General features: G+C 72.6%; 4 protein-coding genes across 6 annotated transcripts; 2 read left to right on the plus strand and 2 right to left on the minus strand.

The window, feature by feature from the left end:
- Positions 1-800: 800 nt before the first annotated feature.
- LOC129200076 (toll-like receptor 13) lies at positions 801-8,908 on the plus strand. Of its 2 annotated transcripts, XM_054811329.1 has the most exons (3): positions 801-868; positions 1,104-4,028; positions 8,690-8,908. In XM_054811329.1, the coding sequence occupies exon 2, from the start codon at positions 1,136-1,138 to the stop codon at positions 4,025-4,027; it is 2,892 nt and encodes a 963-aa protein (XP_054667304.1). In that variant the 5' UTR covers positions 801-868; positions 1,104-1,135; the 3' UTR covers position 4,028; positions 8,690-8,908. The 2 variants fall into 2 exon arrangements, with proteins under 2 accessions (XP_054667304.1, XP_054667303.1); XM_054811328.1 differs by lacking the exon at positions 8,690-8,908 and having other exon boundaries at positions 851-868; positions 1,114-4,290.
- Positions 8,909-9,138: 230 nt separating this feature from the next.
- On the minus strand, positions 9,139-11,318 carry CD79A (CD79a molecule). Of its 2 annotated transcripts, none has more exons than XM_054811326.1 (5): positions 10,735-11,318; positions 9,861-10,328; positions 9,661-9,779; positions 9,499-9,567; positions 9,139-9,402 (listed from the first exon to the last, which is right to left on the minus strand). In XM_054811326.1, the coding sequence occupies exons 1-5, from the start codon at positions 10,985-10,987 to the stop codon at positions 9,289-9,291; spliced, it is 1,023 nt and encodes a 340-aa protein (XP_054667301.1). In that variant the 5' UTR covers positions 10,988-11,318; the 3' UTR covers positions 9,139-9,288. The 2 variants fall into 2 exon arrangements, with proteins under 2 accessions (XP_054667301.1, XP_054667299.1); XM_054811324.1 differs by having other exon boundaries at positions 9,661-9,782.
- A 75-nt stretch (positions 11,319-11,393) lies between these two features.
- Positions 11,394-22,160, plus strand: ARHGEF1 (Rho guanine nucleotide exchange factor 1). Its single transcript, XM_054811327.1, has 34 exons — positions 11,394-11,502; positions 12,149-12,343; positions 12,749-12,826; positions 12,958-13,047; positions 13,137-13,250; positions 13,591-13,689; positions 13,778-13,820; positions 14,163-14,268; positions 14,349-14,489; positions 15,007-15,036; positions 15,274-15,376; positions 15,483-15,576; positions 15,780-15,818; positions 16,063-16,224; positions 16,300-16,414; positions 16,598-16,609; positions 17,111-17,225; positions 17,466-17,682; positions 17,757-17,903; positions 17,982-18,064; positions 18,186-18,311; positions 18,440-18,554; positions 18,656-18,756; positions 18,846-18,923; positions 19,017-19,092; positions 19,211-19,378; positions 19,625-19,712; positions 19,836-19,937; positions 20,034-20,104; positions 20,211-20,363; positions 20,501-20,692; positions 20,791-20,942; positions 21,187-21,268; positions 21,677-22,160. Exons 3-33 carry the CDS (start codon positions 12,800-12,802, stop codon positions 21,259-21,261), a joined length of 3,234 nt encoding a protein of 1,077 aa, XP_054667302.1. The 5' UTR covers positions 11,394-11,502; positions 12,149-12,343; positions 12,749-12,799; the 3' UTR covers positions 21,262-21,268; positions 21,677-22,160.
- On the minus strand, positions 21,569-25,976 carry ERFL (ETS repressor factor like). Its single transcript, XM_054811323.1, has 6 exons — positions 25,913-25,976; positions 25,360-25,594; positions 23,700-23,889; positions 23,479-23,602; positions 22,799-23,159; positions 21,569-21,611 (listed from the first exon to the last, which is right to left on the minus strand). The coding sequence occupies exons 1-6, from the start codon at positions 25,974-25,976 to the stop codon at positions 21,569-21,571; spliced, it is 1,017 nt and encodes a 338-aa protein (XP_054667298.1).
- Positions 25,977-26,446: the final 470 nt, after the last annotated feature.

Consider the following 26,446-nt stretch of genomic DNA (forward strand, 5'->3'; position numbering starts at 1 on the left):
CCTGTATAACCCAGTACAGCCCAGTACAACCCAGTACAACCCAGTACAAACCGGTACAACCCAGCATAACCCAGTATAACCCAGCAGAACCCTGTATAACCCAGTACAACCCAGTACAACGCAGTACAACCCAGTACAAACCGGTACAACCCAGCATAACCCAGTATAACCCAGTAGAACCCTGTATAACCCAGTACAGCCCAGTACAGCCCAGTATAATGTTGTAGAACCCAGTAGAACCCAGTACAGGACGGACAGCCCTGTGCAGTGCAGCACCTTATCCCAGTACAGCCCAGTGCCACCCAGTATAGCCCAGTGCCACCCAGTATAGCCCCACACCACCCAGCCCCCCCCCCCCGAGCTCTTCTTCCCAGTACGCCCCAGTATAACCCAGCACCCGGCCCCAGGCCGCCCACTCAGCCCAGTACGAGACCCCCATCCCAGTACGAACACCCCTCCCCCCGCCCCCGCTGCCCCCCACGGGGAACCAAAACCAGGTGGGGGGGGGGGGAAGTGAGAGCAGCACGTGGTGGCACGGGGGGGGGGCACAGGGATTGGGGGGGGGCACAGGGATTGGGGGGGGCGCGGGGATGGGGGGGCCCAGGGACGGGGGGGCCCAGGGACCCCCCCCACTCCCCAGGGGTCTGCGGGCCCTGGCGCATCGGGGGGGGGGCACCCAGCTGTGCGGCCTCGTGCCCCCCTCAGCCTCCCCGGAGCCCCCGGTGTCCCCCCCGGGAGGGGCCGTCCTGGCCCGCGTCACGGGGGGGGGGGGCAGTGGTGACACGAAGCGATACCCCCCACTTCCCTTTTCTGCCCCAAAAAGGCAAAAACGCCCGAAAAAGAGGGGAGCTGCCACGGGGACGGCACGGTAGGACTCCGAAAGGGGGGGGAGAGGGTCCCCAACCCCCTGTCCTGCCCGTCTGGGGGGGTCCCTGTCCCCCACCCCCCATCCTGCCCGTCTGGGGGGGTCCCTGTCCCTGACCCCCATCCTGTCTGCACGGGGGGGTCCCTGTCCCCCACTCCCCGTCCTGCCCATCTGGGGGGGTCCCTGTCCCCACACCCCCCCCAGACACCCCCATCCCCATCCCCCCCCTCCTCCCCAGGGGGGCCCAGGCTCCGGCGGGCGCGGGGCAGGATGCGTCCCCCCAACCCGCTGCTGCTGCTGCTGCTGCTGTCGGCGGCGCCGGGGGGCTCAGCCTACGGCTTCCGCAACTGCATCCAGTCGCCCTCGGACCCCGGGCTGTTCCGCTGCGTCCAGCGCTTCTTGGAATCGGCGGCCGGCGCGGTGGACGACCTGCCGCCGGCCGCCACCGCCCTCAACCTGTCCCACAACATCCTCCGCCGCCTGCCCCCCGCCGCCTTCGCCCGCCTGCCCCTCCTGCGCACCCTCGACCTGTCCCACAACCGCCTCGCCGACGTCGCTCCGGGGGCTTTCGCCGGGTTGGGGGCTCTGGCCGCCCTCGACCTGTCCCACAACCGCCTGGTCGGTATCGCCGAGGGCGCCTTCGCCGGGTTGGCCAACCTCTCCTCGTTGCGGCTTGACCGCAACCCGCTGGCCAGCGTGGCCACCGGTGCCCTGCTGCCGCTCGCCAACCTGCTGCGGCTATCCCTGCGCGCCGGCCGCCTGCCCGCCCTGGGCCCGGTGGCGTCGGCCGTGCGGAACCTGCCGCGGTTGCGGCTGCTGGACCTGTGCGGTAACAACCTGTCGGCGTTGGGGCCGGGACCGCCGTTGCCCCCGTCGCTGCTCGCCCTGCGCCTCTGCAATAATTCGCTGGCGGAGCTGACCGGCGGGACCCCCGGGTTGCTGCCGCCGGCGTTGCGGGCGCTCGATCTCTCCTACAACAACATCTCGGACGCGGCACCCTTCGCCCGGCTCTGCCTGCGTAACCTCAGCCGGCTGCGGCTGGCCGGCAACCCCTTGGAGGTCTTGCGGCTGCTGGAGGTGTCGGACGTGCGGCCGCACAGCCTGGATTTCTCGGGGCTGCGGCTGGAACCCGACAAGGTGGGCGAAGTTTGCCGGCGTTTGGCGGGTCCCCGGTTGCGGCTCCTGCGGCTACGGCGTAACGGCATCGGGACGCTGCCGGCCGGCGCGCTGGCCGCCTGCCCGCCCATCGGCACGTTGGATCTTTCCGGAAACCGTTTACGGCGGCTGGGTTGCATCGGGGGGCTGCTGGGACCGGCGCAGCAGCGGGAGCTGGCGGGGTTGGTGGCGGAGCACAACCTGTTGCGTCGGTTGCCCTCGTGCCAGGACGCGCCAACCCTGCGCCGCCTGCACAACGTTTCGCTCCGCTTCAACCGTATCCTGGTGGTGGGACCGCGGGCCTTCGCCGACGCTCCCCGCCTGCGGCTGCTGCGCCTCGACGTCAACGGGTTGGCGCGGCTGGACCGGGAAGCGCTGCGGGGGCTGCGGGAGCTGCGGGAGCTGCGGTTGGACAACAACCTCCTCACCGACCTCTACCCCGGCTCCTTCGCCGACCTGGGCCGGCTGCGCACCCTCAACCTGCGCAACAACCGCGTCGCCGTCCTCTTCCCCGGCGCCTTCGCCGGGCTGGCGCGGCTGCAGACGTTGGACCTGGGGGGCAACAACCTGCGGCACCTGGCGGCCGCGGCGCTGCAGGGGCTGGGGGAGCTGCGCCGCCTCTACCTGGACCGCAACCGGTTGCAGGAGGTGAGCGCCGAGGCTTTCCGCCCGGTGCAGGCGTCCCTGGGCGTGCTGGACCTGCGCGCCAACGCGTTGCGGTACATCAGCCAACGTCCGCGTCAGCGCCCGCCTTTCCGGCACCTCCGACGGCTCTACGACCTGAAGCTGCAGGCGCAGCAGCCCTACGGCTTGCGGATCATCCCCCACCGTTTCTTCCAGGGCCTGACCTCCCTCCGCTCCCTCTTCCTGGCCCAGAACTGGCTGCTGGCCGTCCCCGCCGACGCTTTCGACGATCTGGCCCAGCTGCAGTACCTGACGCTGGCCGACAGCAGCGGCGGCATGGGCGACCTTCCCGCCGGCGTCTTCAAGAACCTGAGCCGCCTACGCAGCCTGGACCTGGAGAACGCGGGGTTGCGCAGCCTGGGACCCGAGGTCTTCGGTAACCTCAGTCGTCTGGAGCGGTTGCAGCTTGCCAAGAACGAGCTGCGCACCCTCGACCGCAGCCTGGACGGTCGGCTGCCGGCCCTGCGCTACCTGGACCTGCGCAAGTGCCCGCTGAGCTGCGCCTGCGGCAACGCCTGGCTGCCGGGTTGGCTGGACCGCAGCGCCGTGCAGGTCGTCTACCTCTACAACTACAGCTGCGGCGGAGGAGGCGGCGGGGGTCCGCCCGCTTACCTGCACAGCTTCGACACCCGCGTCTGCTTTCTGGACGTGGGGCTTTACCTTTTCGCCGGCACGGCCCCGGCGGTGCTGCTGCTGCTGGCGTTGCCGCTGCTGTATCACCGCGCTTACTGGCGCCTGCGTTACCACTTCTACCTGCTGCGCGCCTGGGCCAACGGGCGCTGGCGGCGGGAGGAACGTCGCTACGCCTACGACAGCTTCGTCTCTTACAATTCGGCCGACGAAGGGTGGGTGCTGGGGGAACTGGTCCCCGAATTGGAACGGGGGTCCCTGCGCCTCTGTTTGCATCACCGCGATTTCAGCCCGGGCAGAGCCATCATCGACAACATCGTCGACAGCATTTACAACAGCCGTAAGACCATCTGCGTGGTCAGCCGCAGCTACCTGCGCAGCGAGTGGTGTTCCCTGGAGATCCAGCTGGCCAGTTACCGCCTTTTCGACGAGCTCCGGGACGTCCTGGTCCTCGTTTTCCTGGAAGCCATCCCCGACGCCGAGCTCTCCGCGTACCACCGCATGCGTCGCGTGCTGCTCAAGCGGACTTATCTGCGCTGGCCCCCCGAGCCCCAGGCGCGACGGCTCTTCTGGGCCAAGCTGAAGCGCGCTCTGCGGAGCGGCTACGCCGAGGGCGAAGAGGAGGAGGAGGAGGAGGAGGAGGAGGAGGAAGAGGAGGAGGAAGGCTGCGGGGAGGATGACCCGCTGCCCTAGGGTGACCAGGATCCCTGCCCCGGCTCCGGAACCCCAGGGATACCCTGCGGCGCGGCGCCGGGTGATGAAGTCGGGGGCTGGCCGCGGGCAGAGGCGCCGCGAAGGGGAAATGGCTTTCTGCCGGGCGCCCCAAAACCGCCGCTTCCCCTCCGAGTGCCGGGAAATGGCCCGGGAATGGCTTTTCTCACCCCAAACTGCTGGCCGCACTTCCCTTCCCGGGCGCGTCCGGGCCCCAGCCCTGCGGCTCCTCTCGCCGTGGGGCCGAGGCGGCGGCGGGGGGCTCCCGGGGGGGGGGGGGGTTTGGGGGTACCCAGAGGGAACAGCGGTGACGCCGCGGTCGGGAGAAAGAGCCTTTATTGAGCCGCGGGCGCCCCGGGAACGCGAGGGGCCCCCCCCTCCTCAGCGCAGCCCCGCGCAGGGGCAGCCCCAGCTCTGGGGGCTGGGCAGGGGGGGCCCGTCCCGCTCCCGCTCCCGCGGCGGGGGGAAGCAGGGGGGGGGCAGGTGCCGGAGCGCCCGCAGGCAGCCCGGTTCCCCCAGGCCCCGCCGGCACCTCGGCTCCGGCGCATCCCACCGATCCTCCCAGTCCCAGCACCGGCAGCTTTCGGGGGGGGCTCCGTGCTCCAGCGATGGCTGCCAGCAACAGGGGACGGGGCTCCGGGGTGCCGGCGGCCGCCCGCGGCGGTGGGAGCTGTGCCGGAGCGGGTCGTGCCGGAGCGGGTCGTGCCGAGGCGGGTGGTGGTGGCAACACGGCGCTCGGCACTCGGCCCTGCGTGCATCCCGCTCGGCGTACGGCCAGCCCGGTGCGAAGCCCAGCCGGCACGAAGCCTCCGAGCTCCAGGCGTCGGGGGCCTGGGGGTCCGGGCTGGCCCCACGGCACAGGTCCGGGCAGCGGGGAGCACGCAGCGCCGCAAAAGAGCGGCAGGGCGGATGGCGATGCCGCGACGCGACCGGGCTGAAAGCCGGCGGGGCGATCGGTGGCCGGCGGCTCCAGCTGCAGCCCTCGCCGGCGTCCTCCCCAAAAGGCACCGGGGTGGGCTGCGGGGCGACGGGGGGCCGAGCGAAGGAGGGATCCCCGTAGGCATGGCCGGGGGGGGAGTTGGGCAGGACCCCGGCGTGGGGCAGGGGCCCCCCGTGCCGGCGGGGATCCCCCCAGGACGGCGTCCTCTCTCCCCGGGGCTGGAAGAGCGGGGCCGGGCTGTCGGGGTGCGGGTCGTCCTCCTCGCCCGAGCTCCAGGAGAAGGGGGTCTGCGGGGAGGCAGCGGGTCAATAAACCCCCCCCCCAGGGGATCCCCTGGGGCTGACACCCCGCTTTCGGACTCACCTCCTTCTTCCTTCCGTCGCCTCCGAAAATGGGGCTGGGGGTGCCCGGCTCGGCGGGGTAGGTGGGGGTCTGCCGGGGAAGAGCACGGGACCGTGGCGGCAGCGGGAGGGGAGAGGAGGTCCCCGTTTTGGGGAGGAAAGGCGGGATTTTGGGCACTCACCCTGTTCACCATGCCTCGCAGGGGGCTGGGGGTGCTGCCGTAGGGGGGTGTCAGGTCCCAGCTCTGTTTCTCCTCCCCAAAATCGCCCCGCTCCACACTCAGCTCCCGCTCGGGGGTCCGGGGGCTCCGGCGACCTGCAAGAGGGCTCAAATCTGGGGGGGGGACAAACCAGGGGGATCCCCAACCCCCCCCCACCCCCAAAACCACGGGGCTGCCATACCTGGGGGCGCAGCGTCTGCCCCCCGATTCCGGTGTGCCAGGAGGAGGGAGAGGTCGGGCAGGGCGCGGTGCCGGCGGAGCAGGGTGCCCAGGATGGCCCGGCACCGCTCGCCCACCAAATCGCGCCCCGGAAAAGCGTGGGTGCCCCCCAGGAGGGTGCAGAGCCGGCCAGCCAGCTCCCGGGGGGGCGGCTCAGCGGGGGCCCCCGTCTCCCCCTCGCTTTGGGGCGCCTCGGGGTGGCTCGGCGACTCGGCGGGGTTGGGGTCTCCTTCGGGCGCTGCGGAGGGGCCCCCCGGGAGCGGGGTTTCGGCCTGGGGGGCCGCATCCTGCCCAGGGTCAGGGCTGAGCAGCCGCTCGACGTCGACCGACTTCACCTCCCGGTTGAACATGCCGCGGTGCTGGCACAGGCGCTGCTGGGTGATGACGACGGTTTTGGGGACCGGGAGGGGGCTGGCGGGGGGGCGGCCCCCCCATGGCGGCGGCAGCAGCCTGCGGGGTGGGTGTCTGGACCCCCGCCGCGCCACGCCGGGGACCTTCCTGCCGAATTTGGCGGTGTCGCGCTCCCGCTTGGTTTTTCGGCGCTTGACGCGGCCGGGGCCGGGGCCGGTGGGGTGGGGGCCCCCCCGCGGGCGGGGGTCCCCCACATCCCTGACCTGCCCTCTGCCGTTGCGGTGGCTCATGGCACCGGCTGCTGACTGGGAAAATACCCAAAAAAGGGTTTTTTTGAGCAAAGGGTGGGTGGAGGGGAGCACCGAGGGTGGAGGTTTTGGGGTACCCTGTTAATTAGAACCCCCCCTCCAGACCCCCATTTCCCCCTCAGGGCCCCCCAATATCCCCAGGCCCCCCCAAGGGGCCCCATTTCCCCATCAGACACCCCCAGGTCCCCATTTCCCCCTCCAGGCCCCCCCCAGCTCCCCATTTCCCCCCCAGGCCCCCCCCCCAGGCCCCCATTTCCCCCCCAGGCCCCCCCCCAAAGGCCCCCATTGCCCCCTCCAGCCCCCCCCAGGCCCCCCCCCAAAGGCCCCCATTGCCCCCTCAGACCCCCCAAAGGCCCCCATTGCCCCCTCAGCCCCCATTGCCCCCTCAGACCCCCCCCAGCTCCCCATTTCCCCCCCAGGCCCCCCCCCCCAAAGGCCCCCATTTCCCCCTCAGACCCCCCCAGGTCCCCATTTCCCTCTCAGACCCCCCCCCAAAGGCCCCCATTGCCCCCCAGGCCCCCCCCCAACAGCCCCCATTTCCCCCTCAGACCCCCCCAGGTCCCCATTTCCCCCCCAGGCCCCCCCCCAAAGGCCCCCATTTCCCCCTCAGACCCCCCCAGGTCCCCATTTCCCCCCCAGGCCCCCCCCCCAAAGGCCCCCATTTCCCCCTCAGACCCTCCCAGGTCCCCATTTCCCCCCCAGGCCCCCCCCCAAAGGCCCCCATTTCCCCCTCAGACCCCCCCAAGGGCCCCCATTGCCCCCCAGGCCCCCATTTCCCCCCCAGACCCCCCAAGGGCCCCCATTGCCCCCCAGGCCCCCCCAAAGGCCCCCATTTCCCCCCCAGACCCCCCAAGGGCCCCCATTTCCCCCTCAGCCCCCATTGCCCCCTCAGACCCCCCCACGTCCCCATTTCCCCCCCAGACCCCCCCCCAAAGGCCCCCATTGCCCCCTCAGACCCCCCCAAAGGCCCCCATTGCCCCCTCTGCCCCTCCCCAGGACCCCTGTTCTGCCCCCAGATCCCTGCCCCGGTATCCCCAGAGCCCCCCGTTACCCCCATTACCCCCCCAGTATCCCCAGTGCCCCCCCCCACCTCCCACCGCCGCCAACGGCCCGGCAGGCCCCGCCCCTTTCGCCGGTGGGCGGGGCCTGCGGGCGGGGGCCGCTCCTCGCGCCTCGGCCGTTGGAAAGCGGCGGCTCGCACGCGCCAGCCCGTGGCGGGGGCGGGGGGGGGCGTTCGCTTTTCCCGCGCTGCCCGCGGATTGGCCCGCCGCCTCGAGGCGCACGCCGCTGATTGGCTCAGGGCGTGGTGGCGGGAAGGGCTCGCGCAGCGGGAGAGGCGCCGCCCTGAGGTGAGCGGCGGGATGGAAGTGGATGGGGAACGGGGGGAATCTGAGCCCACAGGGAGTGGGAACGGGGGGAATCTGAGCCCACAGGGAGTGGGAACAGGGGGAATCTGAGTCCACAGGGAGCGGGAATGGGGGGGCAATGTGAGCCCACAGGGACTGGGGGGAATCTGAGTCCACAGGGAGCAGGAATGGGGGGGCAATGTGAGCCCACAGGGAGCGGGAATGGGGGGGCAATGTGAGCCCACAGGGAGTGGGAATGGGGGGAATCTGAGCCCACAGGGAGCGGGAATGGGGGGAATCTGAGCCCACAGGGAGTGGGAATGGGGGGGCAATGTGAGCCCACAGGGACTGGGGGGAATCTGAGTCCACAGGGAGCAGGAATGGGGGGGCAATGTGAGCCCACAGGGAGCGGGAATGGGGGGAATCTGAGTCCACAGGAAGCAGGAATGGGGGGGAACGTGGGCCCACAGGGAGCGGGAATGGGGGAATGTGAGCCCACAAGGACTGGGAATGGGGGGGGAATGTGAGCCCACAGGGAGCAGGAATGGACAGGAACGTGAGCCCATAGGGACTGGGAATGGGGGGGGAATGTGAGCCCACAGGGAGCGGGAATGGGAGGAACGTGAGCCCACAGGGAGCGGGAATGGACAGGAACGGGAGCCCATAGGGACTGGGAATGGGGGGGGGAACGTGAGTCCACAGGGATCGGGAATGGGGGGGGAATCTGAGTCCACAGGGATCAGGAATGGGGGGAATGTGAGCCCACAGGGATTGGGAATGGGGGGGGGGAACATGAGCCCCCAGGGACTGGGAATGGAGGTGCCGGCAATGGAGGGGACTGTGAGCCCACAGAGCCGCGGGGCAGAAGGGACTGTCACCCCAGAGGGAGCGAGGATTGAGGGGACTGTCACCCCACAGAGCCCCAGGACAGAGGGGACTGTCACCCGGCACCGCCCTTGCACCGAGGACACCCACTGAAGCCACAGAGCCCCCGCCGACGTGCAGCACAGACGGGACCGCCCCACGGCCGAGGGCAGGTGAGGAGCTGCGGCGGGAGGGAGGTGGCCACACGCGGGGCGAGGGCAGAGGACGGGGAGATGCTGACCCCCCCCCCCCAAAGGACAGCCCACACCTCGGGCGCTGCTCCCCGGCAGCAGGACCCCCCTCGGCTGCCGCCGCGCTGCGCCACGGCCCGCCGCAGGCTGGCAGGAAGCGGAGGCAGCTTCACGCTCGCTGCCTCTCTCCCGTGCGCTGTTTATCCTCCCGATGAATGTTTTATTAATAACTCCTCCGGTGCGGCTGGGGCGAGGGGGGGGGCGCGTTCCCTGTGTGTGGAGCACGGCCCAACACCGCACAGACTCCGTCCGGCAGCTCGTTAGCTTTATTGGGGTGGGAGGGCCGTGACCCCCCGGGGGGGCGGGGCGTGCTGAGCGAGCCTCGTGCTAATGAAGCGAAGCCTCGAGGGGTGCGGAGGGGCAGCAGCGCAGGGAGCGAGGGTCCAGCGGGACCCCCGCCCCTCAGGGCTTCTCCAGCTGCGCGTCGGCAGCCTGGAGGCTGCCCACGTCCTGGTAGGTGGGCTGCAGCCCCCGCGAGATGTCCTCGTACATGGAGCACTCGTCCAGGTTCAGCCCCTGCGGAGGGGAGATGGGATGGGGGGGGGGGGTCACGCTGGTGGGCGCCAGCCCCCTCCCCGCCCCCCCGCGGCGGGCGCAGGGTGCCCGTCTCACCTCGTAGAGGTTCTCCTCCTCCAAGGCGCTCTTCTTCATCTGCAGCAGCCGCTCGTTGGCCCACCGCTTCTGCAGGCGCCGAGCAGGGGCAGAGTTAGGGAGGGCGGGGGCTCCCCCAGACCCCCCCAGACCTCCCCCCCGGCCCCCCGTGCGCCCCCTCACCCTGAAGAGGAGGAAGAGGCCGGGTCCCACGGCGCAGAGCAGCAGCAGGATGCCCTCGGCCGTGATGATCCGGTTCTTGGTAGACTCCTTGATGTTGAGGAAGGGCACGGCCATGGGATCTGCTGCAGGCATGAGGGGACGGGGGGGTCAGCCCCGGCCCCCCAACACCCCCCCGCGCCCCCCGTATCCCCGGCACTCACCGCGCACCCACAGGAAGGTGCCGCAGGACTGCCCGGCGGCCTGGTTGGCCTGCACCCGGCAGTAATAGAGACCGGTGTCATTGTGCGCGAGGTGGAGGAAGGTGAGGGTGGCGCGGCCTTCCTCGCGCTGCAGCTGGCGGCCGTCCTGGCTGGCGTCGACCAGGGTGGGGTGGTAGCTGCAGTTGCGGTGGGGGCACACGTGGTACCAGGTCACCGAGGCGTCCCTGGGGGCCTGGAACCGACACTCCAGGCTGAGGTGGTCTCCCACGATGGCAGTGCGGGACGTGGGGCCCGGCTCCACCATCACCGCCCCGGTGCCGGCGCCGGCCCGGTGGCAGCAGCAGGCCGCCGCGCTGCCGTTGCTCTCCACGGTCAGGGGTCTGGGGGTCAGCCGCGAGGCGGCCAGCGGCGAGGTCACCGCGCACTCGTCCCCCTGGCACGCCGTGGTGGACTTCCAGCAGAGGCAGCCTGCAGGCGGCAACGGGGGGTCACCGCGGCCCCCCGAGCCCCCGGCATGGGGGCGAGGGTCCCGCCGGCCCCGCCCTGACACCCCCAGCCCCGCGCCAGTTTCAGTTCCTCTGACGGGTGCTGTTGACAGGAAGTGCCGGGGCTGGGCTGTTCCAGGGTGTCTCGGGGGACATGCTGGCAAACGGGGGGCTGGGGGGGGGGGGGCTGCTGCCTTTCGGGGTGCCGTGCCGTCCTCCCGCCGGCTGGTCGGCCTTTGGAGGCCGCCGCTGCTGGGAGCGTGCGAGAGGCCGGCGCGGTTCCCCCCCGTATAGAGGTGTGGGCACCCATCGGGACCCCCCCCACCCATGCGCCCGTACCCCGAGACCCCCGTGCCGTCCCGCCGCACCCCCTCCCCACCGGCCCCTACCTGGGAGGAGGCAGAGGAGGAGGGGGAGCGGGGCGCCCCATTTTGGGGGAGCGCCCGCCATGCCGCCGCCACTGCCGTCGCCGTCTGCGCCGGGCCCCGCTGCAGGAGATGCGCCCCGGCGCCCTGCACCCGCTCTCCCGGGGGGCTGCGGCAGGCGGGGCCTGCGGCGGGGTGGGCCCCAGGGCAGGTGCTCCCCGCCCCACCCCACCCCACCAGCACCCCACAGCCCGCCCCAGAGATGGGGGGCACCCATGGGACCTGGGGAGGGGCGGGCGGGTCTGGGGTGCAGGAGGTCTCGGGGTCCCACAGGTCCAGGGGTCTCGTCCCAGGGGGCGGAGGGTCCTGTGGTCTCAGGTGTTTGAGGGGCTCGGGGATCCGACACTGGGGGTCCCGGCGGCTCCTGGGCATTTCAGGGTCTCAGGGGTCCTGGGGTCAGACGGTCTTGGAGGTCTCGGGGGTCCCGGGGATCTCAGTGGTCCCCGGGGGGGTTTCGGGGGTCTCATGTGTTTGAGGGGCTCGGGGGACCCAGGGTCCTGAGGGTGCCGGGGTCCCACAGTCTTGGAGGTCCCGGGGGGCTCGGGGATCCCGGGGATCCCCCGGCATGTCGGGGCCCCGGGCGGGGCGCAGGGGCGGTCTCGGCCTCGCTCCTCCCGCAGGAAGCGCCGGGAAGAGACGGACGGTGGGACCCGCCCGCAACAGGACGCGGGTTCCAGCTCCCCGGTACGGCCCGGTACGGCCCGGGGAGCAGAGCACGGCCCGGCCCGCCCGGTGAGTGCCCCCGCGGCGGGGGGGGGGGGGGGGGGGGGGCGGGAAGTGGCCGCTTCCTGCCGGGCCGCCACGGCGCCGGGGTGGGGGGACGGACACGCGTGGGGCCCGGAGGGTCCGTGGGGCGGGGGGAGCCCGCGGGGTGTCCCTCGGAGGGGGCCGTCCCCCCGTGCCTATCGCCGGCGGAGGCGGGGGGGGTCCTCACGGGGGCCTTGTCCCCCATTTGGGCTCTCGCCCTCCCCAGCGGCCTGGCAGCGCCGGGAGTCCCGGAGCGCCTGTCCCCCCGAGCGACGCCCCCCCCCACCACCCCAAAGAACTGGGGACCCCACCGCCCCCGGCCGCCAGTCCCCCCCCTCGTCCCGTCCGTCCGTGTCCCCCCCCCCCCGTCCTGGGCTGGACAATGGCCAACGGGGCCAGGGCAGCGGCCGGCACCGCCGCCAGCCGGGCCGCGGGGCTGTGGGACAGGGGTGAGGGCTGGGGGCGGGGGGGGGGGCAGCCCGGGGGGGGGCCTGCGGGGTGCCGGGGGGGCCACGGCGCAGCCCCAGGGCGCGGGGAGGGGGCAGGAGGCCGGGAGCTGCCGCACATCACTTCCTGCAGGAAGCCTCGCTCGCTCCGTAAATAATCTGGGGGCCGCCGCTTTGTTTTACAGCCTGGGGAGACGCCTTTCCGCCCTGGGGCGACGGGGGGGGGGCACCCCGAAGAGCCTGGCCCCCCGCTGCCGCTGCTGCCCCCCACCACTGCCCCCCCGCTCCTCGGGGGCCGCCCCCCTGCTCGGCAGGGCCGGGGGGGGGGGGGTTGCCACATTTCCTGCCCCACCAGGAGCGTTTCGCCAGCTCGGAAACAGGTAGGTGGGAGGGCGGGGGGGTGGGTTTTGGGGGGGGGGGGGCAGCGCTGGATCACCCCCAAAGTGCCCCCCCCCTCCCCTCCTGGGGCTGCCCCCCCGAAGCGCCGTCCCCCGGCTGGCGGAGCAGAGGGGCGCACGGGCGGGCGTGAGCCGGGGGGGGGCAGAGCAGGGCCCCCCCCCACCGCGGGGCTCTCAATGGGGCCCTTTGTGCGGCACAGAGCCCCTTTGAAAGCGGGCGCCGCCCCCCGGCCCCCCCCCCCCCCAGGCCTCAAGGGCGGGGAGAGCGCCTCCGCCCGCCTGCGCCCCCAAACCGCCCGCCTGCTGCCGGGGGGGGGGGAAAGGCTGAGACCCCACAAACTCATCTCAAGTGTCCCCCCCACTTTCTGACACCCCCTCTTCCCACAGCTCTGACCCCGCGAGCCGCAGCACGGAACCCCTGCGCACCCCGGGGGCAGCATGGAGCCGGAGGAGGCCTTTAACGGGGTGAGTGGTTGCCCCCCGCACCGCTGACACGCTCCAGGGGGACCCAGAGCCCCCCAAAATGCTGTTCTCACTGGGGGGGCTTCCCCAAATGCCCCCCCCCGCACGCCCCACAGCACCCCGTCTCTCCCCAGAGCCCGGCAGCGAGTGCTCGTGGTGCCGGCAGCTCAGGCGTGGCCATCATCGGCGCCGAGGACGAGGACTTTGAGAATGACATCGAGCCGGTGAGCTGGGGGGGGGGGGGGCACTGGGCACCCCATCAGAGCTGGGGGGGGGTCCCCGGAGCCTGACTGCCCCCCCCTTGCCCCCCCAGAACCCCGAAGACCAGAACAGCCTGTTCCAGAGCCTGGAGCTGGTCCGGCAGCACCCGGCCTATCTCATGGCCTTCCTGCAGCACGTTGTGCTCCAGTTCGACTCCTGCCCTGTGGTAAGCGTGGCACGGGGGGGGGGGGGTCAGCGTGGCACGGGGGGGGTCAGCGTGGCACGGGGGGGGTCAGCGCGGCACGGCGGGGGGTCAGCGCGGCACGGCGGGGGGTAAACTGCGGTGGGGGAACGCCCCCGGGAGGGCGCCCGTGGGCGAGCGGCTGCACCCCCGCTTCCCCTTGAATAACCTCTTCTCTCTGTTCCCCCCTCCCCGCTGGCAGGGGCTGGAGCTGAGGTAAAATACTGGGGGGGGGGAAGGTTTGGGGGCTTGGGGGGGCAGAGGGGGGGTTGCCCTGCCTTCACCCCTGCCTGTGCCCCCCCCCCCCCCCCCGTGCGCCCCTCAGCTCTGCTACCTGCACGTGGACATGCTGCGCAGGATGAACCCCAAGGAAGGCAAGAAGCAGTTCCTGGAGTTCTGCCACATGTTCTTGGACAAGGCAGGGGTGAGTGCCCCCCCAAAGCCCCCCCCCCGCCCCACGGGGGCCTTGGCAAGGGGGTGCCCCCATCCTCACCCCCCTCTCTCTCTCGCAGCTGCTGCGGGTGCCCGTCCCCCACCAGGTGCAGTTTGAACTGGGTGAGTGAAACCCTGCTGCCGGCAGGACCGGGGAGGGGGTCACGGCTCGGCCTCCTGCTCCCCTCCACAGCCCCTCTCCTTTTGGGGGGGCCGCCAGCACCCCCTGGTACCCCCTGCCCCGGCCCTTCCTCCACCCGCCCCACCCAGCCGCCCTGCGGCCAGGGCCGGAAGCTGCCTGGGAAGCCCCAGCCAGGGTGAGCTCATGGGACCGCAGCTCCGAGGGGGGGCCGGGGGGACTGGCAGCGAGGCAGCACCGCCTCCCCGGGGCCGGGGGCCATGCCGCCGGGGGTCCCCACAGGCATCGGGGTGGGGGGCACGCCGCTGATGCCCCCTCCCCACCAGACCGGACGCGCCCCGAGCTGCTGTCGGACGAGGTGCAGCGCCGGTACCTGCAGGAGATCCAGGCCTTCCAGGAGCCCGAGATCTCCCGGCAGCTGGAGGACTTCAGGTGGGGGGGGGGAGGCCCCGGGAGGGGCAGGGGGGCTCAGGGGTGGGGGGGGCCCCGCCGGCTGACGCCCCCTCCCGCAGGTCCAAGCGGCTGATGGGGATGACGCCGGGGGAGCAGGAGCTGACGGAGCTGGAGTCCTACCGCACCCGCGACCACGGCATCCGCGAGGCCAAGGAGAAGCAGCTGGCGGAGGTGCTGCTGGCGCGCCTGGAGGAGATGCAGTGAGTGGGGTGTCCCGGGGACCCCCCCCCCCGCAACTGGGTAACCCCCCCTCCACAAGCCGGGCGACACCACCCCCCCACCCCCCCCACCCCCAAAACCCCGTCCCACCTCCAGGCTTTTCGGCAGTCCCCTCCCTCCGCCACATCTGGCGGCCCTCCCCTGCCGGGCGCCGGTCCCAGACCAGAGCCAGCTGCGGCGGGCTGGTGGGGGGAGACCCCCCCCTTTTCCTGGGTATTGCTCTCGATTGCATCAGCCCCGGCTCCGTATAAACCCCCCCAGCCCCAAACCCCCCCAGCCCAGTGCGTCCCAGTCTGTCCCAGCACACGCACGCGTCTCCGCACCAGATCATGCTCCGGCGCCCGGCACTGACACACCGACATGGGGCTGGCCTACCGGTGAGGGGCCGGCGGGGGGAGACCCCCACTCTGCTGTGGGATTGGGGGGGGGGGCTGAGGCGTGATTTGGGGGGGTCGGGCTCCCCGGACGCCTGGGTTCACGCTCTCTTCCTTTCCCCAGCCTCACCATTTCTTCCGACGAGGAGAAGAGGTGAGGGAAGCGTTTCGGGGGGCGCGGGAGGCGTTTGGGGGGGCCGTGCAGAGGTGGGGGGCTGCATGGGGGGGCTCCTGAGGGGCCCCTGGCAGAGCAGGGGTGCGCTCTGCCCCCCAGCCTGGTGGGGGCGGCAGGCTGTGGGGACACAGGAGGCAGCGTTCGTCCCCCGCTGGGGTGGGACCGCGACCCCCCCCAGCCCCCCCGCAGCCTCCCTCACCCCCGGCCCCCTCCCAGCTCCGCCATCTTCGGCGCCATCGTCACCTACATGAAGTACCTGGGGGTTAAAACCAAACTGGGTGACGGCAAGAAATCCAAGTCCAACTTCTTCCGCAAAAAGGTGAGACCACCCCCCTCGGGCTGGAGGGGCCCCCCCAGTTCCCTCTGACCCCCCCCAGTTCCCTCTGACCCCCCCAGTTCCCTCTGACCCCCCCCACCTCCCGCAGATTTCGGGGAACAAGAAGGCGGACGAGCTGCAGGTGAAGTCGCGGAAGGGCTTCAGCCTGCCGGGGGCGGCCCTCTGGAGCCGGGACGCCCACAGTAAGTGGGGGGCCGCGGCGGGGGGGGGGTGTCCCCTTCCCGCCTTCTTCCTGCCCCCCCCCCCCCCCACCCCGTTTCTCCCCACAGCCGCGCGCCGGAGGCCCCCGTGGTGAGCCTGGGGGGAGACGCCGGGGGGCTCGGCCCGGCCCCCCCCCCTCGCCCCCGCCCCCTCAGCGCCCCCCTCCCCGTTTTCTCTCTTGCAGATGCCGATTTCAGGCAAAGCAAAGTCCCTGAGGGCGAAGGTACCCCCTCCCGCCCCCCCCCGCATGGGACCCCTCACCCATTAACCCCCGCCCCGGGGGGGGGGCCGAGAGCCGCCCCCTGTCACACGCTAACCCCCGCCCCGCATGCCGACAGCCCGTCCCCCACCGCCTGGGTCCTGGGGGGGCAGAGGGGGCCGGTTTGGGGTGGGGGGAACAGGGCTGGTAGGAGATATTTGGGGGGGGGCGAGGGGACTTTGCTGACCCCTGCCTCGGCACCCCCCAGCTGAAAAGGTGCCGCACCCCGAGAGGAAGGGCCCGAAGGCCGCCGAGAAGATGGACGGGGGGGCTGCGCGGCCCAGAGCAGGGGCGGCCGGGACCCCCGACCCCCCCAACGTGGCCGTCACCATCAACCCCCCGCCAGGGGAGGGCGCCGAGGGCGATGCAGGTGAGGGGGGGCCGCGGGCTTTGGGGTGGGGGGGCCGCAGCGTTCCCCAGCTCATCTCCCGCTCCCACCCCGTAGGCTCGGACCCCCCGGGCTCCTCGGAGCTGGGAGACCCCCCCCCGCGAGGCCTCTGCCCCACAGAGCCCCCCTCCGGCGAGCAGCACCCCACGGAGGAGGGGGCTGAGAACGAGAGGTGAGACACCCCCTTTTCTGCTGGGGAACCCGTTCCCGGTTTGGCAGGCGCCCCCCCAAATTAGCACACACCCCCCCCCGGGCAGAATGCTGTGGGGAGAAGGGGAGTGTGGGGGCCCTCTCCTGTGTCCCCCCCCCCTGCTTGGCTGCCACCCGCCCCCCCTAACCCGCTCTCTCTCCCCAGAAGACGGATCAGGTTGGTGACCCCGGGCCCCCCCTTGCATGCCTGGGGGGCGCGACGGTGCCGGGGGACGGTCACTTAGAGCCACCCACCGACTCAGCTAAGTACCGGGGCCCCCCCCAGCCCCATGGCCCGGCCCAAGCGCCGGCGGGGGGGCACCCCCCGGCTCCCTCCCTCCCCCCAGGCCCCCCCCGGGCTGATGCATGGCTCCGCGCCCCCCGAATCAGACGCATGCCCCCCCCCCCCCCCCACCCAAGGAGATCTCACGCTGTTTCTCTCCCCCTTCGTCTGTGCACGCCCGCTCCCCCCGCACGCTGTCACCCTGCCCCCCCCCACCGGGTGCCGCTCCCCCCGTGCTCTCTGTGCTGCCTGTCCCCGTCCCGTCCGTCCGTCCCGCTGGGGACGCGTGTCCGCGTGTCCGCCCCCTTGGCTTCCCGCCCGCCGCGGGGCGCCCCCCGCCCTTGCCCCCCGCCCCCCCCCCCCCCCCCGCCCCGTTGCCCCCCCCGCGCCCCGCAGGCTGCCGGGGAAGCTGGGCCGCTCGGAGAGCCTGCGCGTGTACGAGCGGAAGCGTTCCCAGCGCGGCTCGGCCAAGGGCAAGCAGCCGCGCTCCCGCAGCGACGTCGACCTGCAGGCTGCCGCCCGCGCCACCCGCCCGGAGGAGGGGCCCGCGCCCCCGCCCGGCCGCCGCCGACCCACGTAGGTGGCGGGCGCCCAGCAGAGACCCCCCCACGCCCCGGCGGGGGTTTGGGGTTGGGGGGGGGGGGGAGGGGGAAAAGGCCCCAAGATCGTCACCCGGCCCCCCCCACTTCCTCCCCGCGGGGTTCAGGTGGGTGCCCCGGGATCGCCGCCCCCCTCAGCTCCGGCGCTGAAGCCCCCCCCCCCCCACCTCTCTCTCCCCGCAGCCTGGAGCCGGGGGGGCCGGGGGGGGGGCGAGCCCCCGCAGTCCTTTCTGCCTCCCCAGTCTGAGGAGACTGAGCCGCGCGTTGCGGAGCTGGAGCTGGAGCCGCCGGCCTGGCGGCAGCTCGCCGCCCCCGACGCCCTCCTCAGGCTGAAGAAGAGCGAAGTCAAGCGGCAAGAAGTCATCAACGGTGAGACATCCCCCCTCCCCCGCCGCCCCGGGACCCCCTCCCACCACCCTGACACCCCCCCGCCGCCCCCCCAGAGCTGTTCCTGACGGAGCACGCCCACGTGCGCATGCTGCGCGTCCTGCTGGAGGTCTTCTACCAGCCCATGCTGCGGGAGGGCTTCTTCGACGAGCAGGAGCTCTCCAACATCTTCCCCAGCCTGGAGGACCTGGTGGAGGTGCACAGTGAGTCGGGGGGGGGGCCGGGGGGGGCGACGGTGGGACGGGGACGGGGGGGGTCGTCCTACCCCCACCCTGCCCCAGCCCTCTTCCTCGACAGCCTGAAGAAGCTGCGGGAGGAGAGCGACTACGTCATCTCGGAGATCGGGGACGTCCTGCTGGCGCGGGTGAGCGCGCGGGGCTGGGCGCGAACGCGCAGGGTAAAACACGCGGAGCTGACACGAGCGTGCGGGGTGGGCGCGAGCGAGCGGGACGAGCGCGGGGGTCTGACGTGAGCTCCCCTCCCAGTTCGAGGGCACGGAGGGCAGCTGGTTCCAGAAGATCTCGGCGCGCTTCTGCAGCCGCCAGTCCTTCGCCCTGGAGCAGCTCAAGGCCAAGCAGCGCAAGGACACCCGCTTCAGCCAGTTCATACAGGTATCCTGCCCCCCACCCCGGAATGCTCCACGACCCCCCCGAGGGGTCCCTGAACCCCCAGACGCCCCCCCCCCGCCCCCCCCTCCTCGCGCCTCCCAACGCTGTCCCGTTTCCCCCCCCCCCCCCAGGAGGCGGAGAGCCAGCCCCGGTGCCGCCGGCTGCAGCTGAAGGACATCATCCCCACCGAGATGCAGCGCCTCACCAAGTACCCGCTGCTGCTGCACAACATCACCAAGTGCACCGGTGAGAGGGGCGGGGGGCCGCACCCCCAAACCCCCTCAACACCCCCCGTCCCTCTGTCCATCCACCCGTCTGTCTGTGTGTCCGTCCCGTCCCCCCCACAGAGGCCGCGGGCGAGCGGGCCAAGGTGGAGCAGGCGGCCGAGTGCTGCCGCCAGATCCTGAACCACGTCAACCAGGAGGTGCGGGACATGGAGAACCTCATGGTAAGGGCCCCCCCGCGTCCCCCCCGTGTCCCCCCCGTGTCCCCCTGGCCCTCTCCACCTCCTCACTCCCCCCTTCCCCCCCCCCGCAGAAGCTGAAGGACTACCAGCGGCGCCTGGACCTCTCCAACCTGAAGCAGAGCATGGACCCACTGCTGAGCGAGTTCAAGGTGAGGTGGGGGGGGGCTGCCGTGGGGTTGGAGGGGGGTCCCACCCCCCCCCAAACTGCCCCCTGACCCCCCCTAACTCCCCGCTGTCCCCAGAACACGGACATCACCAAGAGGAACCTGGTGCACGAGGGGCCGCTGACCTGGCGCGTCACCCGGGACAAGGCCGTGGGTGAGCGAGGGGGCCGTGGACGGGGCCAGGGGGACGAACACACGATGCAGGGATGTAGCGGGGCGCCCCGCTGACATCCCCCCCCCCCGGGGTTTTGGGGGTGTGTCCCCCCCCCCAGACGTGCACGTGCTGCTGCTGGACGACCTGCTGGTGCTGCTGCAGCGGCAGGAAGAGCGGCTGGTGCTGCGCTGCCACAGCCGCACCATCACGCCCACGCCCGACGGCAAGCAGATGCTGAGCCCCATCATCAAGCTCAGCTCCGCCATGACCCGCGAGGTTGCCACAGGTGGGGGGCGCGGGCGGGAGGGGGGGCTGGTTTGGGGGTACGGGGCCTCTTTTGGGGTATGGGGCTGGTTTTGGGGTACGGAGCGTCTGCACAGGCGGGGGCGGCGTGGGGCTGGCAGGCGCTCGCCGGAGCGGCGGGGGTCCCTGACGGAGTTTGTGGGGTACACGTGTGGGGCAGAGCGGAGTAGGGGGGGGCCGGGGTCACCCCAAAATGCCCCCCCCCAACACCCCCTTTGCTGCCCCCCAGACCACAAGGCCTTTTACGTCATCATCAGCTGGGAGAACGGGGCCCAGATCTACGAGCTGGTGGCGCAGACGGTCTCGGAAAGGAAGAAGTGAGTGGGGGGGCGTGGGATTGGGGGGCTGGGGGGGGCGTGGGATTGGGGGGCTGGGGGGGGCGGGATTTGGGGGGGGGGCGCGCGAGGTTCTGGGGGCGCTCACCCCGAGTCTGTCCGCAGCTGGTGCGCCATGATCAGCGAGACGGCCGGCTCCCTCAAGCTGCCGGGGTCCCACCGGGCGAAGACGTCCCGCGTGGGGCAGAGCCCCCACAGCCCCATCTAGTGAGTGGGGGGGGGTGGTTTTGGGGTGCAGGGGGGTGAATTTGGGGGGGGCAGAGGGGGGTCGAGCGCTTCACTGACACCCCCCTCCCCCCCCAGCGGGTACCGGGAGCCGCTGCTGAGCAGCTCGGAGAACGGGGGGTCCCTGAAGGAGCCGCTGCCCCTGGACGGTGAGCGGGGGTCCGGGGGGGGCGCGGTGCGGGCAGCCCCCGCCAGGGCCTGGCCCTGCCCGGGGGGGGGGGGCGGCGGGGGTCTGACGGCCGCACGCCCCCCCAGAGCGCGAGAAGGACGGGGCGGTGGAGGGCACCGAGTTCGAGGGGAGCCCCGAGAAGAGAGAGGCCGAGCGGGCGCTGGCGGAGCTGCTGGCCCTGCGGAGACCCCCCCGGCCGGGCGGTGAGGGGGGCCTGGCCGCCGCCGCGCTGGGCAGAGGTGAGACGGGCACGCGGACCCCCAGGACCCCCCCCAACCCCCCACCCCTCCTGCTGTACCCCCAGACCCCAATCTCTGGGGCCGCCCCCACCCCACGGCCGCCCCCCCACCCTTCCCTTCCTTCACCCCCCCCCCAGTGTCGGCGCTGAAGCAGCTGCTGCCGGGGCCAACGCCGGCGGCGGGGGACGGTGACGGGGCCGCCTCTCCCCCCGAGGACGCCTGGGGGGGCCCTGGCCCGGCCCCCCCCGAGGAGGAGCAGCGGGACGCGGGTGATGGGGCTGAGAGCGAGGGCGAGGGCCGCGGGCAGCGCCCCGAGGGGGGGACCGCAGGTACGGGGAGGGCGGGGGGCGCCGGGGCTCGGGGGGGGGGGGCACCGGGGGCCTTTGGGGTGTAACCCCCCCCCTCTCTCTCTCTCCCTCCCTCACAGGGGCCACCCCAAACGGCCCCCGCGCCCTGCAGTGGGGGTCTCGGCTGCCCGAGGCAGGGGGGTCCGTGCCCCCCCTGGCGCTCCCCCCACAGCAGGCGGCCTGGCTGGGGGACGAGCTGCAGGGCCTGGAGGAGACGCTGCAGAGGCTGAAGGTGAGTGGGGGTCTGCGCCCCCCCCGTAACAGCTGTGGGTCTGTGCCCCCCTGTAACCGCTGTGGGTCTGTGCCCCCCCGTAACGGCTGTGGGTCTGTGCCCCCCCCGTAACGGCTGTGGGTCTGCGCCCCCCCATAACGGCTGTGGGTCTGTGCCCCCCCCGTAACGGCTGTGGGTCTGTGCCCCCCCTGTAACGGCTGTGGGTCTGTGCCCCCCCGTAACGGCTGTGGGTCTGTGCCCCCAGGAAATCGAGGAGCATTACTGGCAGCTCCAGGAGTTCCTGGCCAAGCGCAGCTCCACCGGCTGCCTCTTCACATGAGGGCAGGTAAGGGGGTGCCGTGGGGCCAGGGGTGCCGTGGGGCCGGGGGTGCCGTGGGGCCGGAGGTGCCGTGGGGCGGGAGTGCCATGGGGCTGGAGGTGCTGGGGGGCCAGGAGTGCCGGGGGTGCCGTGGGGCTGTGAGTGCCATGGGGCCGGAGGTGCCGTGGGGCCGGGGGTGCCATGGGGCTGTGAGTGCTGTGGGGCCGGAGGTGCCGGGGGGCCGGGAGTGCCGGGGGTGCCGTGGGGCTGTGAGTGCCATGGGGCTGGGAGTGCCGTGGGGCCGGGGGTGCCGTGGGTCAGGGCTGCATCACAGCAGGGAGGCAAAGGGGGTGGCTGTGGGGCGCGTGATTCTGTGGGGCACGTGGTGGGTCACATCTTGGGGGTCGCTGACCCATTTCTGTCTCTCCCCCCAGGCCCCCCCCCCCGGGTGGATTTGGGGCCCCCCCCCCCTCACCCCACGCCGCGGGGCAGCAGCTCGGGGCGGCGGGGCCGTATCCTGACGCGTACGTAGCGCCGTGCCGCGCCGCGCCGGGGCGCCCCACCTTCCCTGGTACCGTTCTGGGGGTGCCCCCGCGCCTCCCCCGCCCCCCCCCCCAGGCTGTTTCTTTTGTTTTTATACATTTGCTGGGATTTTATATAAATATATATATATGGGACCGCAGCGGGGTGGGGGCACGGGGGGCCCCGAAATGCAGCGCTGGGGGGGAGGAGGGTTTTAACCTTTGTACAGAAAATGGGGGGGGTCCCCCCCCCTCTTTACAGCAGGGACCCCAGACCCCCCCACTGCTGTGAGCAGGCGCTGGGACGGGACGGGACGGGGGGTCTCCCGGGGGGGGGGTCTTTCGGGGTAGAAAACCAAAGAACTCGGGAAAACGCCAAATAAACTCTCGTTGCTTCTGCCCCACTTGGTCCTTTTTTGGGGGGGCTCAGTGGGGCCCCCCCCCCGTCGCCCGGGTCCCCCCCGTGCCCCCCAGAGGCGGAGGCCAGGCCGAGCGAGGTGACTTTATTGCTTGAGCAGCCGCCGGGGGGGGCGGCGGGGGGGGGGGTATTTACAGGGGGGGCGCGGGGGGGGGGGGGCGGGGGGCTCGTTCCTCCATCACAACGACGCACAAGCGGGGGGCACGGGGGGGCACAGACGATATTGCACTTCCAGTGGCGGGGGGGGGGGGGGGGCGACATCTCCTGCGCCCGGGGCGGGGGGGTTAAAAAAGGGGGAGGGGGCCGCGGCCTTCCCCCCCCCTCTCCAAACAGCGCGGACGCCTGGGTCCACGCTCGGGGGGGGGGGGGGGGCTGGAGCCCCCCCGGCTCTGTCACCCACGGGGTGGGGGTTAGGGCCCCCCCCGGGCCCCCATGGGTGCAGGGGGTCAGGGGCTGGGGGGGCCCGGGGCGGGGGGGGCCCCTGTGTCTTGGGGGGGGGGGGGTGTCAGGCTCCCTCTGCCAGCCCCCCCTCCCCCCCCGGCCGTGGGGGGTCCCGGCCCGGCGCCCCCCCCCCCCCCCCCAATCCCGGGGGCCGTGGCGGTGTCGCTCAGCTGCGCACCGGGCCCTTTCCGCGGGCGGCGGGGGGCGGGGGGGGGGGCTGCCGGCCTCGTCCCCCGAGCTGCTGCCGCCGCCGTCCGTCACCTCCAGCTCCGAGTCCGAGCCCGGCTCCAGCGGCCGCCCCGACGGCTCCGGGCCCGGCCCCGACACCGACACCGGCCCCGATACCGGAGCGGCGGCGGGGGGCGGCGGCGGCGGCAGCGGCGGGTAGAAGGGCGGCGGGTAGAGCGCGGCGGGCAGCTTGGAGCCGGGCAGCGGCAGCGCCCCGGGCACGTACGGCCCCCAGCCCCACGGGTACTCGGGCACCGGCGGCCGCCCGTACGCCCCCAGCAGCGCCGGGGCCTTGGAGTAACCGGAGAGACCTGCGGGGAGGGCGGGGGGGGGGGGGGGGGTCAGCGCCGGAACGGCACCGGGACGGGCACCGGGACACCCCCCCCCCCCCGGCACCAGCACCGGGACGGGCACCGGGACCCCCCCGCAGCCACACCGGGACGGCACCCGGTTCCCCCGCCGTCTCCGTGGGACAGCCCCCGGTGTCCCCCGTGCCTCTCCGGGGTGGGACCAGCCCCCCCCACGCCCCCCCCCCCCGCCCCCGGCCGGACCCGGACCCGCCGTCTCCCTGGGTCAGGACCGGGGTCCCCACCGCCCCCCCCCCCCCCCCCCGTGCCGGTGCCCGCTCACCGGGGCCCAGGAAGGGCATGGCCGCCTCCAGCCGCAGCTTCTCGGCCTCGGGCTGCCGCTCGAAGAGGGGGGGGCGCCCGGGGGGGTCGGCGGGGCGCGGGCCGCAGAAAAGCGACTGCAGCGTCTGCGGGGGTGTGTGTGGGGGGGGGGTGTGGGGGGGGGGGGGCAGCTCCGGGCTGAGCCCCCCCCCCCCCCTCCTCGCGCCCCGGCGCCCCCCGTACCTCGGGGGTGAGCGGGGCGCAGTCGGGGCCGTGCCCCCCCCCGGGGAAGGGCCCCGGGGCCAGCAGCAGCGGGGCCCCGCCGGCCACGTCCAGCAGCGGGTAATTGACCAGCACCACCTTGCTGAAGTTGAACTTGTAGGTGAAGCGCTTGCCCTTGGTCTTGTGCAGGATCCGCTTGTTGTAGTAGTACCTGGGGGGCGCGGCGCTGGGGGCGCGGGGGGGCACAGGGCCCCCGCTGGGCCCCGCCGGGCCCCAGTCCCCCCCCGGTGCTCCCAGTGTCCCCAGGGCTCCCAGTGCTCACAGTGCCCCCAGTGCCCCCAGTGCCCCCAGTGCTCTCAGTGCTCTCAGTGCTCACAGTGCTCACAGTGCTCCCAGTGCTCTCAGTGCTCTCAGTGCTCACAGTGCTCACAGTGCTCACAGTGCTCCCAGTGCTCTCAGTGCTCTCAGTGCTCACAGTGCTCACAGTGCTCACAGCATCCCCGGTACTCGCAGTGCCCCCAGTCCCCCCCCCCCGGTGCTCCCAGTGCCCCCAGGGCTCCCAGTGCTCACAGTGCTCTCAGCGCTCACAGTGCTAACAGTGCCCCCAGTCCCCCCCCCGGTGCTCCCAGTGCCCCCAGGGCTCCCAGTGCTCACAGTGCCCCCAGTGCCCCCAGTGCTCTCAGTGCTCTCAGTGCTCACAGTGCTCACAGTGCTCCTAGCATCCCCGGTACCCCCAGTCCCCCCCAGTGCCCCCAGTGCCTCCAGGATCCCCAGTGCTCCCAGCGCACCCAGTGCCCCCAGTGCTCACAGTGCTCACAGCATCCCCGGTACTAGCAGTGCCCCCAGTCCCCCCTGGTGCCCCCAGTGCCTCCAGTGCCCCCAGTGCTCACAGTGCCCCCAGTGCTCACAGTGCCTCCAGGATCCCCAGTGCTCCCAGTGCACCCAGTGCTCTCAGTGCTCACAGTGCTCACAGTGATCCCAGCATCCCCGGTACCCCCAGTCCCCCCCAGTGCCCCCAGTGCCTCCAGGATCCCCAGTGCCCCCAGTGCTCCCAGTGCTCCCAGTGCCCCCAGCATCCCCAGCATCCCCAGTGGCCCCCAGTGCCCCCCAGTGCCCCCAGTGCTCCCAGTGCTCCCACCATCCCCAGTGCCCCCAGTGCCGCCAGTGCCCCCAATGCTCCCAGCATCCCCGGTACCCCCAGCATCCCGGTACCCCCAGTGCCGCCAGCATCCCCAGTGGCCCCAGCATCCCTGGTACCCCCAGTGCTGCCTAGTGTCCCCAGTGCTCCCAGTGCCCCCAGCACCCCCAGTGCTCCCAGTGCCCCCAGCATCCCCCAGTGCCCCCAGCATCCCCAGTACCCCCAGCATCCCCAGTACTCCCCATTATGCCCAGCATGCCTGGTACCCCCAGCATCCCCCAGTACCCCAATGCCTCCAGTACCCCCAGTGCCCCCAGCATCCCCAGTACCCCAACACCTCCAGTACCCCCAGTACCCCAATGCCTCCAGTACCCCCAGCACCCCCAGCATCCCCCAGTGCCCCAACGCCTCCAGTACCCCCAGCATCCCCCAGCACCCGCTGCCCTCCCCACCAGCAACCCGCGGGCAGGGATACGGGTCTGGGGGTGGTGGGGGGCAGTTTGGGGGTCCCGTGGCGGGGCGGGGGTGGGGGGGGTGTCTCACCTGAGTGCCCGGCTGAGCTTGTCGTAGTTCATGTGGGGTTTGCACTTGCGCACGCCCCACAGCCGGGCCACCTCGTCGGGGTCCTTGATGACGAACTCGCCGTAGTCGCCCTGCCAGGCGATCACCTCCCGGTACTCCTCCTTGCGCAGCAGCTCCAGGATGAAGTGCCAGAGCTGGATCTGCCGCGACCCCGGGCTCGACTCCGGCTTGTACGCCCAGTCCGGGAAGGCGAAACCTGCGGGGGGGGGGGGGGGGGGGGGTGTCACGGGCCGTGGGGTGGGTGTGGGGGGCGCTGCGTGACGGCGGAGCGGCGAAAGGGGACTGGGGGTGCCCGTGATGATGTCACGCGTGGGTCGCGGGTGACACCGAGGTGCCCGTGACGACGTCCCTGTGGGTCCCGGTTCCCCGTCTCAAGCGCGCGGGGGGGGGGGGGGGGGTCACGCTGTGCACAGCGATCGCGGGCAGCTGGTGCTGTGCAGGGGGATGGGGGTGCAGCGGGGTCCCCAATGATGCCCACACCCCCCCCCCCCCGTGTCCGTGGAGCCGTGGGTACCTGGGGTCCAGAGCGCGGGCACCGGGGAGGTGAGGAGCAGGTCCGAGACGCAGCTGCAGTCCATGGTGGGGTCACACCTGCGGGGGGGCGACGGGAGGGATGGGGGTGCAGCCTTGATGGGGGGGGGGGGCATGTGGGGAGCGGAGAGGGAGAGGGGGTCTGGGGGTGTGGGGATGGGCGCAGGGGAGGAATTAGGGGTGCGGGGAGGACCCGGAGGTACAGGAATGGGGCGCAGGGGAGGATTTAGGGGTGCAGGGGAGGGATTAGGGGTGCACAGAGGACTTGGGGGTCCAGAGGAGGAATTAGGGGTGCCAGGAGGAATTAGGGGTGCGGGGAGGACCTGGAGGTACAGGGATGGGGTGCAGGGGAGGGATTAGGGGCACAGGGAGAACCTGGGGGTGCAGGGAGGACTTGGGGGTGCAGGGACGGGGCACAGGGGAGGATTTAGGGGTGCAGGGGAGGGATTGGGGTGCGTGGAGGACTTGGGGGTGCAGGGACGGGGTGCAGGGGAGGATTTAGGGGTGCAGGGGAGGA

Source organism: Grus americana (assembly GCF_028858705.1).
Source record: "Grus americana isolate bGruAme1 chromosome 27 unlocalized genomic scaffold, bGruAme1.mat SUPER_27_unloc_10, whole genome shotgun sequence".
Classification (NCBI taxonomy): Eukaryota; Metazoa; Chordata; class Aves; order Gruiformes; family Gruidae; genus Grus; species Grus americana.